Here is a 16491-nt window from a genome sequence, read left to right on the forward strand (position 1 = left end):
CCATCTCTACTAGTGTGTCTACTGCTCCGTTACAACTTATTTTTTCAGATGTTTGGGGACCAGCCCCCACTTCAGTCGGTAGATTTTCCTATTATGTAAGCTTTATTGATGACTATAGCAAGTTTACTTGGATTTATTTGCTCAAGAAGCGATCCGATGTCTTTCAAGTTTTTAGCAACTTTCAAAGTCTTGTTGAACGTCAACTGAACTCTAAAATTCTTGCCATGCAAACAGACTGGGGAGGTGAGTATGAGAAACTTAATTCTTTTTTTCAAAAAATTGGAATTTCTCATCATGTATCTTGTCCCCATGCTCACCAACAGAACGGTTCCGCTGAGCGAAAGCATCGTCACATTGTAGAAGTAGGACTAGCATTGCTAGCTCATGCATGTATGCCTCTCAAATTCTGGGATGAAGCCTTTCTCGCTGCAACATATCTCATCAATATTCGCCCTAGTAAAGTCATCAAATTTGAAAATCCTATCACTCGTCTTTTTGGTACTCCTGATTACACATCTCTACGCATATTTGGTTGTGCATGTTGACCGAATCTTCGACCATACAACACACGCAAACTTGCATTTCGTTCCAAACAATGTGTTTTCTTGGGTTATAGTCCTATACACAAAGGAGTCAAATGTCTTGATGTCTCTACTGGCAGAGTCTATATATCTAGGGATGTTGTCTTCGATGAATCTGTTTTTCCTTTCAAGTCTCTTCATCCAAATGCCGGTGCCCTTCTTCGAAAAGAAATTCTACTACTTCCGGAGTTTGATCAAAGGGGTGATAACAATTGTTCTAACCAATGTGCTAATATTTCTTCTAGTTCTACTCCTGGTAATATGCCTGTGCAGGTGCATGAAGAAAACGGCATTCACAACGGTCAAGATGATCAAAATCCGGTACAAATTGATGCTATATTTGATGTGTATGAGGAAGAAGCAGCAGGCGTGGAGCACGAGGAGGATGCGGCGGCGCCTGCCACGCCTGTGCGCCGATCCGCCTTGGATCACGGGCGGAGATCCGCGCGGGATCGCGCGCGGCAGGGGGATCAGCCGTCCCCGGCCCGCTCCGCTTCTGCCACGTCAGCACGCATGCAAGGAACAGGAGAGGGCGCGGGCACGCACATGCAGGAGACAGGATCTCCCTCGTTCGGCGCGCACATGCAGGCGACAGGATCGTCAGGCTCGGGATTTTCTGCGCCAAATTGTTCTGTGGACTCGGCCACTGCTAGTTCGGGTCAAGCCACACCGGGTTCTACTGGATCCGGTACACCAGCCTAGTCAGCACACATGGATGGATCGCCAGGATCTTCTGCCACCAGTCAGTCTATGCAATCTCCTGTGCAACAGCAAGAACAGCCTGTCACTACTTCAAGGGTTATGACCCGGCTACAAAAAGGTATTAGAAATCCCAAGATAAGAAAAGATGGCACTATACCATATGGTATGTTATGTGTTTCAGGTGAACCAGCAAGGTTGAGTGATGCAATTGGAGATCCTAAATGGAGAAAGGCCATGGATGAAGAGTATAGTGCACTCATGAAGAATAAAACATGGCACTTGGTGCCAAGTCAGAGAGGTAAAAATATTATTGACTGCAAGTGGGTCTACAGGATTAAAAAGAAAGTAGATGGCTCCATTGATAGGTATAAAGCACGTCTAGTTGCAAAAGGATTTAAGCAACGATATGGTATTGACTATGAGGACACTTTTAGTCCAGTTGTAAAAGCTGCTACTATAAGACTTGTGCTAGCCATTGCTGTTTCCAGGGGATGGAGTCTTCGACAGCTAGATGTTCAGAACGCGTTTCTGCATGGTGTTCTGGAAGAGGAGGTCTATATGAGGCAACCACCAGGATATGAAAACAAACGAACACCTCATTATGTTTGCAAGCTTGACAAAGCTCTTTATGGTCTGAAACAGTCACCTAGAGCTTGGTTCTCAAGGCTAAGTTCACAATTGAAATATCTTGGGTTTATTCCATCCAAGGCAGATACATCTCTCTTCATTTATAATAAGGCAAACACAATAATTTTTGTGCTCATATATGTGGATGATATTATAGTTGCAAGCTCTTCACAAGATGCCACTAATGCTCTTTTGTGTGATTTGAGTTCAGAGTTTGCTTTGAAAGATCTTGGTGATTTGCATTTCTTCTTAGGCATTGAAGTTAGGAAGACTCAAGATGGCATAGTATTGAATCAAGAAAAATATGCCACTGAACTTCTAACTCGTATGGGAATGAAGGATTGCAAACCTTCACCTACACCACTTTCTTCTTCAGAACAACTTTCAGCATATCAAGGAGAACCTCTTAATGAAGAGGAGAGCACAAAATATAGAAGTGTTGTTGGAGCCTTACAATACTTAACTTTGACACGGCCAGACATATCATTTGCTGTAAATAAGGTTTGTCAATATTTACATGCTCCTACCTCCACTCATTGGACATCTGTCAAAAGGATTGTACGATACATTAAGCAAACTGTGAGTTTGGGACTTCAGTTCAGACGTTCTAGTTCCACACTCGTCAGTGCTTTTTCTGATGCTGATTGGGCAGGATGTGTTGATGACAGAAAGTCAACAGGAGGATTTGCAGTATTTTTTGGTTCAAATCTTATTTCTTGGAGTGCCAGAAAACAAGCCACTGTGTCAAGGTCAAGTACAGAGGCAGAATACAAATCACTAGCAAATGCCACTGCTGAGATAATTTGGGTGGAGTCTTTGCTTCATGAGCTAGGAATCAAGCAACGTCTTATATCTTGCCTATGGTGTGATAACTTGGGGGCAACCTACCTTTCTGCTAATCCAGTGTTTCATGGTAGAACCAAACACATTGAGATTGATTTTCATTTCGTGCGTGAAAGGGTTGCTGAGAAGAAGTTGGATATACGGTTCATTCCATCTAAGGATCAAATAGCTGATGGATTCACCAAAGCTTTGCCGGCCAAACCTTTTGAAGAGTTCAAGAGAAATCTCAATGTAGGATAGTTTAGATTAAGGGAGGGTGTTAGAGTTTGAGTAGTTTACTTCATGTAATCTCAACTTATCCCTATCCTTCTCTCCCGTATCCTTCTCTGTCTCTTAACCGAACCAGATCGGAGTCCTCTCTGGTTTCTTTCTTGTACGCCACAGCAAGGCATTGTTGCCCCATATAAATATACACGATGCGGCTCCCTTGAGGAGTAGGAACGCTTATACCAAATCTTACACCTTCAACTTTCGCTGCCCTTTTTTATTGCCCGATCCAGCAATATAATACTTCCTCTCTTTCATAATGTTCCATAATGCAGTGTCTATAAATTTTTGCAGAACTCAAATATTATAATTTTTTGCAGAACTTAAAGTGGTACTCCCTCTATAAAGAAATATTAAAATGTGATCTAAACATTTTTATATTTCTTTGCGGAGGAAGTAGTTTCCAGTGAAGGATGTCTGAATTGTGGTAGTTTTTCGTTATATTCGTACAAGGGCCATGATTATCATACTTTGTATCGGTTTGATACTACATTTTGAGTTAATATGATTGAAAAGAGAAGGAGCTCGGTCTGACACGCCTATAGATTAACTATTGTAGTGTATTCATGCTTTTCGAGATTTAACTTTGATCATAAATTTAATCAACACGAGCGACTGCGACGGGAGCATGACAAATACCTTTGATTTTTTTTTCGAAAAATGTTTTCAAAGGTATAACTTTTCAGTAAAATGATTTATGTATTATTGATCTAATTTATGATCAAAGTTGAATATCAGTTGTCTGGTATGGTACTAGCAAACGCAAAGCACGCCACGCAATTAAGCCTAATCCCATCTAGGGTTTCCTTGCCTCTCGCTGGCGCCGCCGGTCCGCCTTATCTTCTATGGTCCTCGGATCATGGAGGCACGGTGGATCCCGGCCCTTGCCGGCGGGAGGGCTCCGTTTTTAGATGCTTTTCTGAGTTTTGTTAGGGTTTGTGCCATGCTCAAGAAGATGAGGCGGTGGCGGCTTCTTGAAGATGGAATAAGGTCCTCCCCGCCTAGCCCCCGTCCTGGTGATGTTTCAAGCATCGTCGGAAGGCGTGTGGAGGTTTGTCTCCGGCGGATCTCATGGGATCCGGTCGGCGTTTGTCTTCGGTGGATCCGACTGGATCCGGTCTTCGCTCGTCTATGTCTGTGTGTCTGCAGGTTGGATCCTTCCGGTCTATGCTTCTCTTCATCGGCGGCGGTTGCTGTTCTGGTGCGCTGGTCCCATGGGGCCTTAGCACGACGACTTCCCGACTGTCTACTACAACAATGTTTGCCCGGCTCCGACGAGGGAGGGGCGATGACGGCGGCGCGCCTTCGGCTCGCTCCAGATATTGTAGTCGTCGCTAGGTGGTCTACAAATCTGGATGTAATTTTTATTTCTAGTGTTTTTTGTACTATCTTGACAGTTGATGAATAGATCGGAAGTTTTCACGCAAAAAAAAAGTTGAATATCAAAAAGTGCGAGTGCACTATATGGAAAGGAGGAAGTAATATTTTGTACAGTGTCCCATCGAGAGAGGAGACAGCAGATCCAGGGGTACTGGCGCCAATCGTGGGAGCCAAGACCTCGTGGCGCCACAGTCTTTTCCTGCATACATGTTCGTTGAACTGCATGCATGTGCATTACTGGGTACGTGTCGGGGATAATACGTGTGTACGCATGCATGCATTAGTTAACGGATTGATCCGTCCAGTTCGGTCCGGATGAGCGCACTTCACGGATCTTGCCCAACCTAAATTTCAGTAAGCTACAGTTGGACTTGTTGCACTAGTGGAGAAACGGGCATTAGTCCCGGTTGAGAAATGCCTTTAGTCCTGGGTCATCAGCCGGGACTAACTAATCGGGACTAAAAACCTTCACTCTTTAGTTTTAGTTGGCTACGATTTAGGACTAAATCCCTTCCATGTGGCTGGCAGAGCGTGTCGGGGCCAGGGACCTTTAGTCTTGGTTGATGACACCCATTGGGACTAAAGGTTTAGGGGTGTAGGGTTTATTATTTATTTTTTTTCTTTTTATTTTGTGTTTTTTATTTTTTTTTCATTTCAAACATATTTTAAGCTACTACATACTGCATATTCATAGAATTTTTCGTAGAACCAATCATATATAATAGAATTTCTCGTACAAACACACACACACACACACACACACACACACACACACACACACACACACATATATATATATATATATATATATATATATATATATAATTTCTTCCACAATTTGCAGATCATTACATCCCGGCATTAGGTGAAATGGTATTCTCGGTCGGGAGCTATGACCTGCTCAAGCAAAAAACTCACCATTTTCTATTGAAGTGCTCGTATGCGGTCATTTGGTTGGAGCATATCCTGCATCTCCACCATCTTTAAGGAAGGAGATCAATATGAATATATTAGTTGTGTGTATATATATATTAGATCATTGATAAAAAAATTGTGAATAGTGTTTACGTACCCAAAGATTTCTTCCATCTCTACTCCTTTCAGTTATAAAGTGAATGTTCTCGCAAACGTAGTATGCACATAAATTGTTTCCCGGTGCCTGCCTCATGCACTTTACGAGAATAGAATTCAATCAGATAATAATAAATCATGATAATGGTATTGAAATTAGAATTAAAGAGATGCGCGAACGTAGCTAATAGTACTTAATTACCCTGTGTCGCGACCATTTCGGCTTTGGTTCTTATGCACCGACAACCTCTTTGGTGAACATTTTCCAAACCCTACCCGGAAAAAAAAAGGGATGAAGGAGTTATTAATTACTTGATACCAGGAAATGAACTAAAGAGACCAATATAGTGCGATAATGATTGAAATTACCCGTCGAGCATCAATTTCAGGTTGGTGTAATCTTTAGGGTCTTTATTTAGTAAGTCTAGTACTTAAACTTTCCCCTCATCAACTATAATGATTAGCAGGATCCAGTGGAAACTACGCACACGTTTGTATAGACGGGCATGCATAACTCATCAAGTACTACACTTAACATCGAGTAAGCAAAATAGAACTTGTAGCACAAGACAGTAACACTCATCTGAAGTTGTAAGGAAATACTATTTCTGGTTGTGTATTTAGTTCCTTCAAAAGCATTAGCTAGTTCTGATCTGTGTCATCTTTGTGGTTTATTGACATAGTTTCATTAACAATATTTGGGTCAATGGACCCAATGCCATAGACTCCATCTCTTTTCATTTCAAAAATCTTCATTCTACATAATAAAGCAAGGTGATATTCCTAGTTTCATCCTTCTTAAATGATTTTATTATTTGTACTTTTTTTATTATCTGATGAGGTGGTACTATTCACGTGAAATTCCGTCGGTCTTTTAGTGCCTTGGGAAAACAATAGTCAAAGGCGCAACGCCTCAACCGGCTGGGCTGGACCTTCCTTTGATGGGCCTGCTCCTGCCACCTTGACGAAAAAAGAGTTAAAATGCATGTTTCGGCTGGGTATCGAACACCGAGCCTCTCTACTGGGGGCCAAGAAGGCTATAGCCAGCCGGCCTATATTCATCATGCGGTAAAAAGCTGATTCAGTATTAGTCCCATCTTGCTCCTTTAAATCAAATTTCACCAACCTACACACACACACACACACATGAGTTGTAGTAGAATCAACAAGCCAAAAGAGACCCATCAATTCCAACTCAAATAGAAAGAAGAGACCACGTAAAGGCAGGGGCAGCGGAGCAGAGTACGTGCATCAATTGGTGAACAATATGGGCTACGCAGCAGCGGCCACTACTACCTGATTTGAAAATAGAATTTCGTATCCAAGCTGGACATGGCGATGACATGATGTCTGGTGGCCTTGACCACTTTTGGCTGCGCCATCTAATTTAAACATGAGCACACAATGGCCTTAGATACAACTTCTAATCATCTGGCACCCGCTGCTCCAATTAGTTATCTCCTCCACCGCATGCTAAAGAATTTTTACATCGCTCTTTTCTCCGTGTGTGTGTGTGTGTGTGTGTGCATAAATGAAGTGGCTATTTATTTTTTGGAGATTGTGTTATTGCACACAAAATTTGAGCTATTATGCATAATTTTTCATAGAACTAATAATCTAAATTTAATGTTGTTCAGTCAATTAGTTTACACGGAATCATACCCTCGTCTCGAGCTCACTCCACACGATCCTCAGATGATCCATCTTTTTTTGTCATTAGCGACCATTCTTTCACTACATACTTCACTACTAGAAAAAGGCCGTTAGTGGCGCACCTATTTTTGCCATTAATGGCACACTATAGGTGCGCCACTATTACCACGCCACTGGTAACAAATACTAATGGCGCACCTCTGGTGTGCCATTAGTATTGTAGGTAACAGTGGCGCACCTTGTAGTGCGCCATTACTATTGCTACAGGTGCGCCACTGGTAACTTTTTTTTTGAAATTTTTTTGATTTTTTTTAATTTTGAAGGCGGGAAAATAGTAGTGGCGCACCGTCTAACCCCCACCGTGAGTCATTGCTATTTTTGAAATTTGAATTTGGATCTAGATCTAGATCTGGCTCATTTTTTGGCTTGTTTTTTTGCTCATTTTTTTTTTGCTTGATTTTTTTTTCAAATTTCGGTCTCGACCTGGATCTGGTACGTTCTTTGTGCCGGGGGAGCTCCACATGTGGCCAGAAGTAGAGGAGGAGGGAGGAAAGACCGTGAGGAGGAGAGGAGGGAGGAGAGACCGTGAGGATCAGCAGAGGAGGGAGGAGGAGGTCGCCGGAGAGGAGGAGGAGGACCGTGAGCAGGAGAGGAAGGAGGAGCACCGTGAGGAGGAGAGGAGGGAGGAGGAGGTTGCCGGAGAGAAGGAGGAGGACCGTGAGAAGGAGAGGAAGGAGGAGCACCGTGAGGAGGAGAGGAGGAAGGATGAGGTCGCCGGAGGAGCACCGTCAGGAGAAGAGGAGGGAGGAGGAGGTCGCCGGAGGAGGAGCACCGTGATGAGGAGGCCACCGGAGGAGGAGCACCGTAAGGAGGAGGAGGTCACCGGAGAGGAGCAGATGGAGTGGAGGAGAGGAGGAGATGGAGTGAAGGAGAGAGGAGGAGAAGAATGAAGGGGTAAGTGGCTGGCCGCCCCTTTTCTACTTCTGTCCCAACTTAGCAGTGGGGCACCGTGCACTAGTGCGCCATTGCTATTTTTTTGAATTGTGAAGGCGGGAAAATAGTAGTGGCGCACTATTCACTGATGCGCCATTGCTAATTTTTTAAAATTTTTTGCATTTTTTTTGAATTTTTTTGCCTCCAGATCTTAAAAGCATCATAACTTTTATTCTGTTAGGTTTTTGGGATTCTGAAAATCTTCAACGAGGTTTCCCCAGTTGAATTCGGATGTGACTTTTCGAATAGATGATTTTTCATATAAAAAACTTTTTAATCCGAGTTCGTATGCAAAAGTTATGCCCATTTTACTAAATTCCAGAGAGATTTTGCAAATAAATTCGAAATTCATATTTGTAAATTTTCCCAACAACTAGACCACATATCACATGGGAAACTTATTTTCTTTTATTTTTTTGACATTTCCATCATTTTCTATTATTATTTTTAAATTCCAGAGAGATGCATTTGGTGAAATTTTTGGTCAAAGGTAGTAATGGCGCACCGTGGATGTGATGCGCCATTACTAGTTTTGAAAAAAAATTGTGAGTAGGGGCGCACCGAGGGTGTGGTGCGCCATTACTAGTTAAAACTAGTAATGACGCACTATTCCCTGATGCGCCATTACTAGTTTTGAAAAAAAAATATTAGTAGTGGCGCACCGTCGGTGTGGTGCGCCATTAGTGATATGGCCACTAATGGCGTACCTATATATGGTGCGCCACTGCTATATAGCAGTGGTGCACCATTGATGTCCATATTAGTTATAACCGTTTTTCTAGTAGTGCTTCCTCGACTTGACCAACCTTGATCCATAGGAACCATTGTTTTCTCCCATTGCAACGCACGAACATTTGTGCTAGTAACATACAATAGACAAAGGGTATAAACTCAGAAGAATATGTGCAGTCGGACTTTTCTAATACAAAAGCCAATAGGGAGTTAAATTAAAGAAACTTGCAAAGATTAAATTGGCTGACATCAGCCGACTGGGACTTAACCCAGTCTGAGTCCATTGAGGCCTAGCTGCCCCCGCTAAATTTTGAGGTGCAAATTAGTGAAATTTCTATTGATTATTCACTATGGCATCATTTAGTTAGTAACGCGAAAAAGAAAAATATAGACGACTTTTCTTTGAATGCAACATCAGAGATAAAGCATATGAAAGAAAACATAGGAAACTTGACACCACTAAAGCCTTATTTCTTTTATTGTACCACTTCTACGGAGTTAAGTTTTGGTATCACCGTTCAAATTTATGTATTGTGGTTGTAATTAACTCAAATAACAATCATGTTGTCAAGATTGCATTTTACTCTCTCCATCCCGAATTATTGGTCACAGAAATGGATAGCGATGAAGTATTAAATAGTGTGTCAACAGTATTATGTCGGTAGATTAAATCGGACAGAGATTTAATGGGTGTTTGGTTCAGGGACTTTTTAGTCCCAGAGACTAGAAAAAGTCCCTAAAAAGTCACTAGGAACCAAACGGAAGGAACTTTTTCTACAGGGACTAGAAAAAGACTTTACTAAAGAGTCCTTTTTAATTAGTCCCTGGGACTAGAAAAAGTCTTAGGACTTCTGAACCAAACACCCCCTTACTACAACGGAACACATGACAAATGCTAGCTGAATCTGGCCACGCTAGCAGTAAATACTCAACCGGCTCAATCATTTATTTTCTTGCAGAAATGCATGTGCCGTGCTTCTCGGGTCTATATTTGTATCTCACCATAAATGCTGCACATGATGGCTGCTGGCGCTGCTTGCATGGCCATGTAACACAGTATGGTCGATGCACATCAAATCCAGATCAGTCAATCAATCCATTAATTCGTTGTTCCAGTGATACACATGCATGCAGTTCAAAAAAAACACTACTCTTCAACGCACGGACGAAATGGCACCGCGAGGTCTCTGAGTACGCTAACTCCAATACACGGCTCCAAACAGACGTCCGTTTTATTCGGATTTCATCTGTTTAGGAATGAGGATGGGGTCGTGTCCGCTCGGATTTGGGTTTGCGTTGGCAACGCGCGGCTTCTTCTTCGACCGCATCAAATTTTCAAGATATATATTACTATTTTTGATGGATTGATGCAAACTATTTTTGAAGATAATTTCTAATTCAAACTTCAAGGTGAAACCTTTTTCTTTTATTATCTTGAGAAATGATAAGCTCAGAACTTCGTCCCGGGCCATTTTGCATTTTGTCCCGGGCCCCCAATTTTTTGGAAACAGCCCTGGCACCCAACAATGCGTGAGAGTGAATGACTTGTCTTTGTGTCGGGTCTTGAACGCCTTCAAAAATTGGAATGCCTACACAATCAAACATGCGGCCAACATGAAAGGACATAGAATGCATGAAACTTAAATATCATGCCAACATGAATGGATGCATGATGGAGAAGGGAGAGGTTCATACCAAGTCACCAAGGCCAAGGCCGCTCACGGGACGGGCTTTGACACTCTCAAACGCGGCACCATATTTATTGCATTATTGTTGGATGATTCCCCACCTTTTTTGGATTGAATTGATGCCGCGGGTGCTTGTGAATTGGTAGGGGGGCAAACTTTCTTCGCTCATGAAAGTTCTTGCAAACTCTTGTCCAAAAGATGGCTCTCAGCAAAAAAGACAGTCAGAACAGTACATGAACAATAAACTTTTTACAAACCCCAAATTTATCTTTTTTGCTGAGAGCTACCCAAATGTCCAAATGATCTAAAAATTGGAGCGGACCTCATGCATCAAAATATCTACCATGGAAAAAATGGATATTTTTGAATTTTTCTAGTATTTTTTTTAAAAAAAATTCTTCAACACGGGCTCAGAAATGGATATTCGGTATTCAGCACGTTAATTACTAATCCCCCGGTAAAGAAATATAAGAGCCTTTAGATTAGTAAAGCAGTGATCTAAAAATCGAAAAACACCTATATTTCTTTAAATGGGTAGTAGCAAGTACATTTTGAATGTGGATGGGAGTGGCTGATTATTCAGGTGAGTGATTCTTTTGCGAAATGATGTTTGTAGAGATGGTTTCACCTGGATGAGTGGGTGGATAGCATGCAGCATTATGAGATAAGCGCAGGGGTTTTGTTCAAAAGTATCAAGCCCTCCCGGTCTTGCCTCATCGTTTCTATATAAGCAGCCCCAAAGCTTGTACAGGTGACAGACACAGCCCGGTCTTCCTGCGTCTCTCTTCTACCTGGACGCCCTCGGAGCAGCTAGCTGCATCTCTACAAACCATCCAGGTTAGTTCAGCATCTAGTTTATGCTCCCGGTAATTATCTTATCTTTGCTCATCGTCTTTGTGAACGTAATGAGACGTCTAAGTGGTACGTACCTAGTACTCCCTCCATAAATTAATATAAGAGTATTTAGAACACTAAAATAGTAATCTAAACGCTTTTATATTAGTTTACCGAGGAAGTAGTAGGCAGCAGTTGTTTGGAGGAGAGATGGCTCCGGCGGCATTGACGGCGTTGGATGCGAGGGCGCCACGGGCGGAGGGCCTGGCGACGGTGCTGGCCATCGGCACGGCGGCACCGGACAACTGCGTGTACCAGGCCGACTACCCGGACTACTACTTCCGGGTCACCAACAGCGACCACCTCCCCGACCTCAAGCAAAAGTTCAAGCAGATATGTAAGTTTTTGGGGATTTTGTAAAAGGAACCGTAAGTATAAATGGTAAATATGAACAGTCCATTTCGCGTCATCCGATGGCTAGTGTTACTGCCGTTAATATTATCCGGCGAACGTCAGCTGGGAGAGGAATGGCAAGAGAACTTGTTTTTTTGCAAGTTTAGTTGGTAGGAAACGGCAAGTCCTGCCCTTTTTTGCAACAAAAGTTCTCTTCTTCTCATAAAATGGTCAACCCCATACAACTAAATTTCCACCAAAACGTAGGCAAATGCCAACATCAAACTTTTGCCAGCTATTGTGATCAATTAATATTACTTCTTGAAAAGTAAGATATGGACAACAATTTTTCCTCTATACAGATAAGGAAAGAAATTACCGTGTCATTAATTTTTTACATGTCATGTTGACGGGAAATTACCATGTCACGTATACATGTCATAGCTGAAAATCCTACACTGTCTTCATCTTCTGGGTGAGTGCAGGTGAGGGGTCCATGATCCGGAAGAGGCACATGCACATGACCGAGAAGCTGCTTGAGCAAAACCCCAGCATGTGCGAGTTCAACGCCCCGTCACTGGACGTGCGCCAGGGCATCCTCCTCACCGAGGTCCCCAAGCTCGGGATGGCCGCGGTGCAGAAGGCAATCAAGGAGTGGGGCCAACCGTTGTCGAAGATCACACACCTTGTGTTCTGCACCCGGCAATCCGTGGGCTTGCCGGGTGCCGACTACCATCTCATAAAGATGCTTGGCCTCAACCCGTCGGTGAGGCGCGTCATGTTGTACCTACAGGGCTGCTTCGCCGGCGCTACAGCGATCCGTGTGGCAAAGGACATTGCCGAGAACAACCATGGAGCACGCGTCCTCATCGTCTGCTCGGAGATCACAGCCGCCACCTTCCGTGGCCCCTCAGCCACGGGGTCCCACCTTGATAATCTCGTCTCCCAGGCGCTCTTCGGTGACGGCGCCGCCGCGATGGTTGTTGGTGCTGACCCCAAGGAGCCCATGGAGAAGCCAATTTTCCAGTTGGTCTCAACAAGCCAAACCATCCTGCCCGAGTCGGATGGTCTCATCGAAGTAAACCTCTTGGAGGTTGGGCTCACCATCCACATCGACAAGGACGTGCCTAGGATCATCTCAAAAAATATTGAGCATGCGTTGACGAACGCCTTTGCGCCACTAGGCATCGATGACTGGAACTCCATCTTCTGGGTGGCGCACCCCGGTGGGCCGGCAATTCTTGACATGATCGAGGCCAAGGTCAACCTAAACAAAAAGCGGATGAGTGCCAGCAGGCACGTCCTGTCCGAATACGGCAACATTGCCGGCGCCACTGTCCTCTTCATTCTCGATGAGATGCGTAAGCGCTCTGCCGAGGAGAATCATGGCACTACTGGCGAGGGCATGGACTGGGGCGTCCTCTTTGGATTTGGCCCTGGCATCACCCTCGAGACTGTCGTCATCCGGAGCATGCCTATCAACACAACCACATGATCAATACTAGTGGAGAGCATGTGTGGTGGCAGAAACATTTCATTCCTGAATAAGCCACCTTACCAGGAGTATTTTTATTATTGAATAAGTTACCTGCTCTTGAAGTGTATCAGGCTCTCGTTGCTAATCAAGTTGTATTGTGCTATACAACTTGTGATTGTTATTTAATAATTTGTCATGCAAAATTGACCGTCTAAGTAGGCAAGACCCTGTTAATGAAACACTAAATAAGCTAAAAATGGTGGGAAAATTGTGATAATCCACCGCAATACCACGAACCTGTTATCACGTAGATAGAAGCTTGGATTACTTAAGTTAAGACCCATATGTGGTATGCATTCAACCGTGTTTTGCAATGTCTCCATATTAGAACAGCCGCTGTTCATGAGGAACACCAAAGATGTTTGCAAGCTCAGTGCACTGGACTGGATATTCGCTGAACCATAACCACCATGGACATCCAATTTTTTTTCCTTCAATGAAGAACCATGTTTGCAACTACTACAACAAAAAGGCTACTATGAAACAACCACCACAAAAGGGCGTTTTAGCCATTGGCGCGTTGTATGGCATCACTATGTTTCTACTTTTCACCCTACAAGCAAACAAAATCCAAGCTTTTCTACGGTTCACTTGGGTCCCAGCTTGCCATAAAAATGACGCAGGGTGACAGTCAACGTCCACGGCAAAGTAACCTGGATGGAACGAATTCAAGGAAGGTCGTGGTCAATCGAGTTGCATCAAGAGATACAGAGGAGAAGGAACACCCGGAGGTTCACAGATTACCAATCCGCTTAAACTGGAACTCGTTAGCCACAACAGCGGTCGCGAGTGACGGTACAGCATAGGCTTCCCTTCCTGGCATTAACCTTACCTAGTGTAGATTCCTCCGCCACTTCCCTACAAAATGTTTGTCCTGTTAACTACAGAGAACCACCGATCATCACCGACCGATGCCGAGTATCACGTCTCCATCAGACCACTGGTACCCAGTTTGAAACCACGTGTCTCTCGCTATCCCACTGAAAAAGGCTTCGACTCTCCGTTAACTTACGTCGTAGCCCCTCCATCATCTCAGAGTGAAGTCGTCCATCAGACTCCAGCTCCACCTTCAACATGACTGTATGGTGGTTGTACGTGCCACCCTCCCGCGCCCTGTCGAATCCAAGCTCTCATGTGCACCGTCTTGAATCAACCCTGCGCCATAGTCTGTTGAAGCCGCACAAACCCTCAGGCCAGCACCACGTGTTTCCACGCCCCAAAAGTCGGCCACCATCAGCATCACGCTCCTATGTCGTCGTCGCTGAAATCACCACCGTCTTATGCTTTGACCAACATCCGCGTCGATCCATCAGACTGTCCAGTCCGACCCAGCCGAATTATCCGTTTTCTTGGGCAATCCATTTTTTTATTCTCTTTGCGACATGTTTGTTTTTTGGCTCAGTTTGCAGCTGTTCTCATTTGATTATTTATTTATGAAGCTTCCACGAAACAGGAGTTGCCAATAATGTGTGTTGCCCACTTGTTGTACAATAGCATTTTATGAAAATATTGTGGGAACCAATGATATATTCATATGCAATAAAGAGCAACATAACGTTGATTATTTGACCAAAATATAATTATATGAAAAGGCAGTTAGGCAAATAATTGAGGTTAATTACTGTTTGAAACTCGAGAAAAAATCTTTGTCGTTTTATTAATTAAGTAAATGGCCTTAATTAAAAAATTATAAGTAAATGGCCTTAATTCAAAATTTTCCAAATTCTGGTATACAAGGCTTGTTTTGTGGCCCGCTCGCTCTGATTGTTTTTTCGATCGCTATGTACCATACCATTTAATTCACTGGTTTACAGTTCTCTAAAAAAAAGTGGAAAGCAGTACTCCGCTGCACGCATGCAGCAAAATTAGTCATTAAAACTCATCTCCTTTCATCCCAGCCAATCAATTTAAGATGAAAAGGGCTGTATGCGGCGGAGCATAAATCAAGCGTCTGCTGGAGTTATTGCCTTAGGGAGTCGAACAGCCTCCGAATTAATATTACGGCGAGCGCGATTTTCGTGTAGAAAAAGGGGCCGTGCTAATTGTGTCCTTAATAAACACTACTCGGGTCTCGTGAAGTGTGCACATGCCAAGATGCATGGGCGTGGATTTTTTCTGTTCGCCACCTCATCGATCCACACCCTTCACCTCTCAACCAAATAGGATTATCCATATCCTCTCTCTCCCAACCAGCCAATCACGACCAAGCACGCAGATCGCATGTCTTCTTTAAATTATTATTTTTGGGTTATTGAAATTAATTCGAATTTCAACTATATCTATCCCAATTAAGGTTTGATTTTTTTTTCTAAAGGGCATTTATTCAAAAAAAAAATTTGTTCGTGCATATACTGGAAAATCAATGAAAAACAACAAATGTTTGTTAAGGGCTCGAGAAACCGCCGGCATGACGTGGACGGGGTTGAAGAAACACAACAGTATCTCCATCACCGCCTTGAATTAATACCACACTTTGATACACATGCATGACTCATCAACATTGCTCACACGGTGGCACATAAGCCATTATTCACGGTTAAAGGGGCCCGCCGCGGTTAGGGGTCCATGATCAGGTATCGCCACGAGAAGGATCGTTGTGAGGCGCCTCGTGGCGGCCTGAGCCCCGGTGGTGGCGGGAGGCCAGCGACCTCAAGATGCATAGTTGGAGAAGGAAGAAGGTGGTACGTTCCAAAAGCTTGGTAGCTAGACAGACCCCGAGAAGGCTCAAGACTTGGCATGGGTGGTTTAATGGTGTGAGTTGAGCGTGCAAAATGTTTCAGGGCCAATGGAGGATGAGACCCGACACTTTGCGTGAATAGATGACATGTCCCCTCTAGAAACCGTAATCCTACTTCTAAGATGGTCTCGTTTCTACACATTCCATGACATGCACTAGAAACCCTAGAAATGCACTTAATGTCCCGAATAAAGCAGACATAACCCCCAAAAAATAAAGACTTGGCATGTGTGATGTAATTACGTGTGTTGAGTGTAGAAAAAATTTCTATGTTAACGGAGGAAGTGGCCCGACACTTCACATGCAAAGTTGGCATGTTCCCTCTTGAAACCTAGATCCTTCACCTAAGGCGGTCCCACTTCTACGCAATATGCATGACTGCTTTTGTGAAAGATTGTCGAGCTTTAACCACAACCTCTAGGGGCCATATGATGGCACCCTATCTTGATTGAA

General features: G+C 43.6%; 1 protein-coding gene across 2 annotated transcripts; it reads left to right on the plus strand.

Annotated features, from left to right (window-relative positions):
* The first annotated feature begins 11304 nt into the window (after positions 1 to 11304).
* On the plus strand, positions 11305 to 13456 carry LOC119341264 (chalcone synthase 2-like). 2 transcript variants are annotated; one of them, XM_037613146.1, is made up of 3 exons: positions 11305 to 11374; positions 11541 to 11768; positions 12250 to 13456. In XM_037613146.1, the coding sequence occupies exons 2-3, from the start codon at positions 11582 to 11584 to the stop codon at positions 13257 to 13259; spliced, it is 1197 nt and encodes a 398-aa protein (XP_037469043.1). In that variant the 5' UTR covers positions 11305 to 11374; positions 11541 to 11581; the 3' UTR covers positions 13260 to 13456. The 2 variants fall into 2 exon arrangements, with proteins under 2 accessions (XP_037469043.1, XP_037469044.1); XM_037613147.1 differs by having other exon boundaries at positions 11318 to 11374; positions 11471 to 11768.
* Positions 13457 to 16491: the final 3035 nt, after the last annotated feature.

The sequence above is a fragment of the Triticum dicoccoides genome, chromosome 7B (assembly GCF_002162155.2).
Source record: "Triticum dicoccoides isolate Atlit2015 ecotype Zavitan chromosome 7B, WEW_v2.0, whole genome shotgun sequence".
NCBI classification, from domain to species: Eukaryota; Viridiplantae; Streptophyta; class Magnoliopsida; order Poales; family Poaceae; genus Triticum; species Triticum dicoccoides.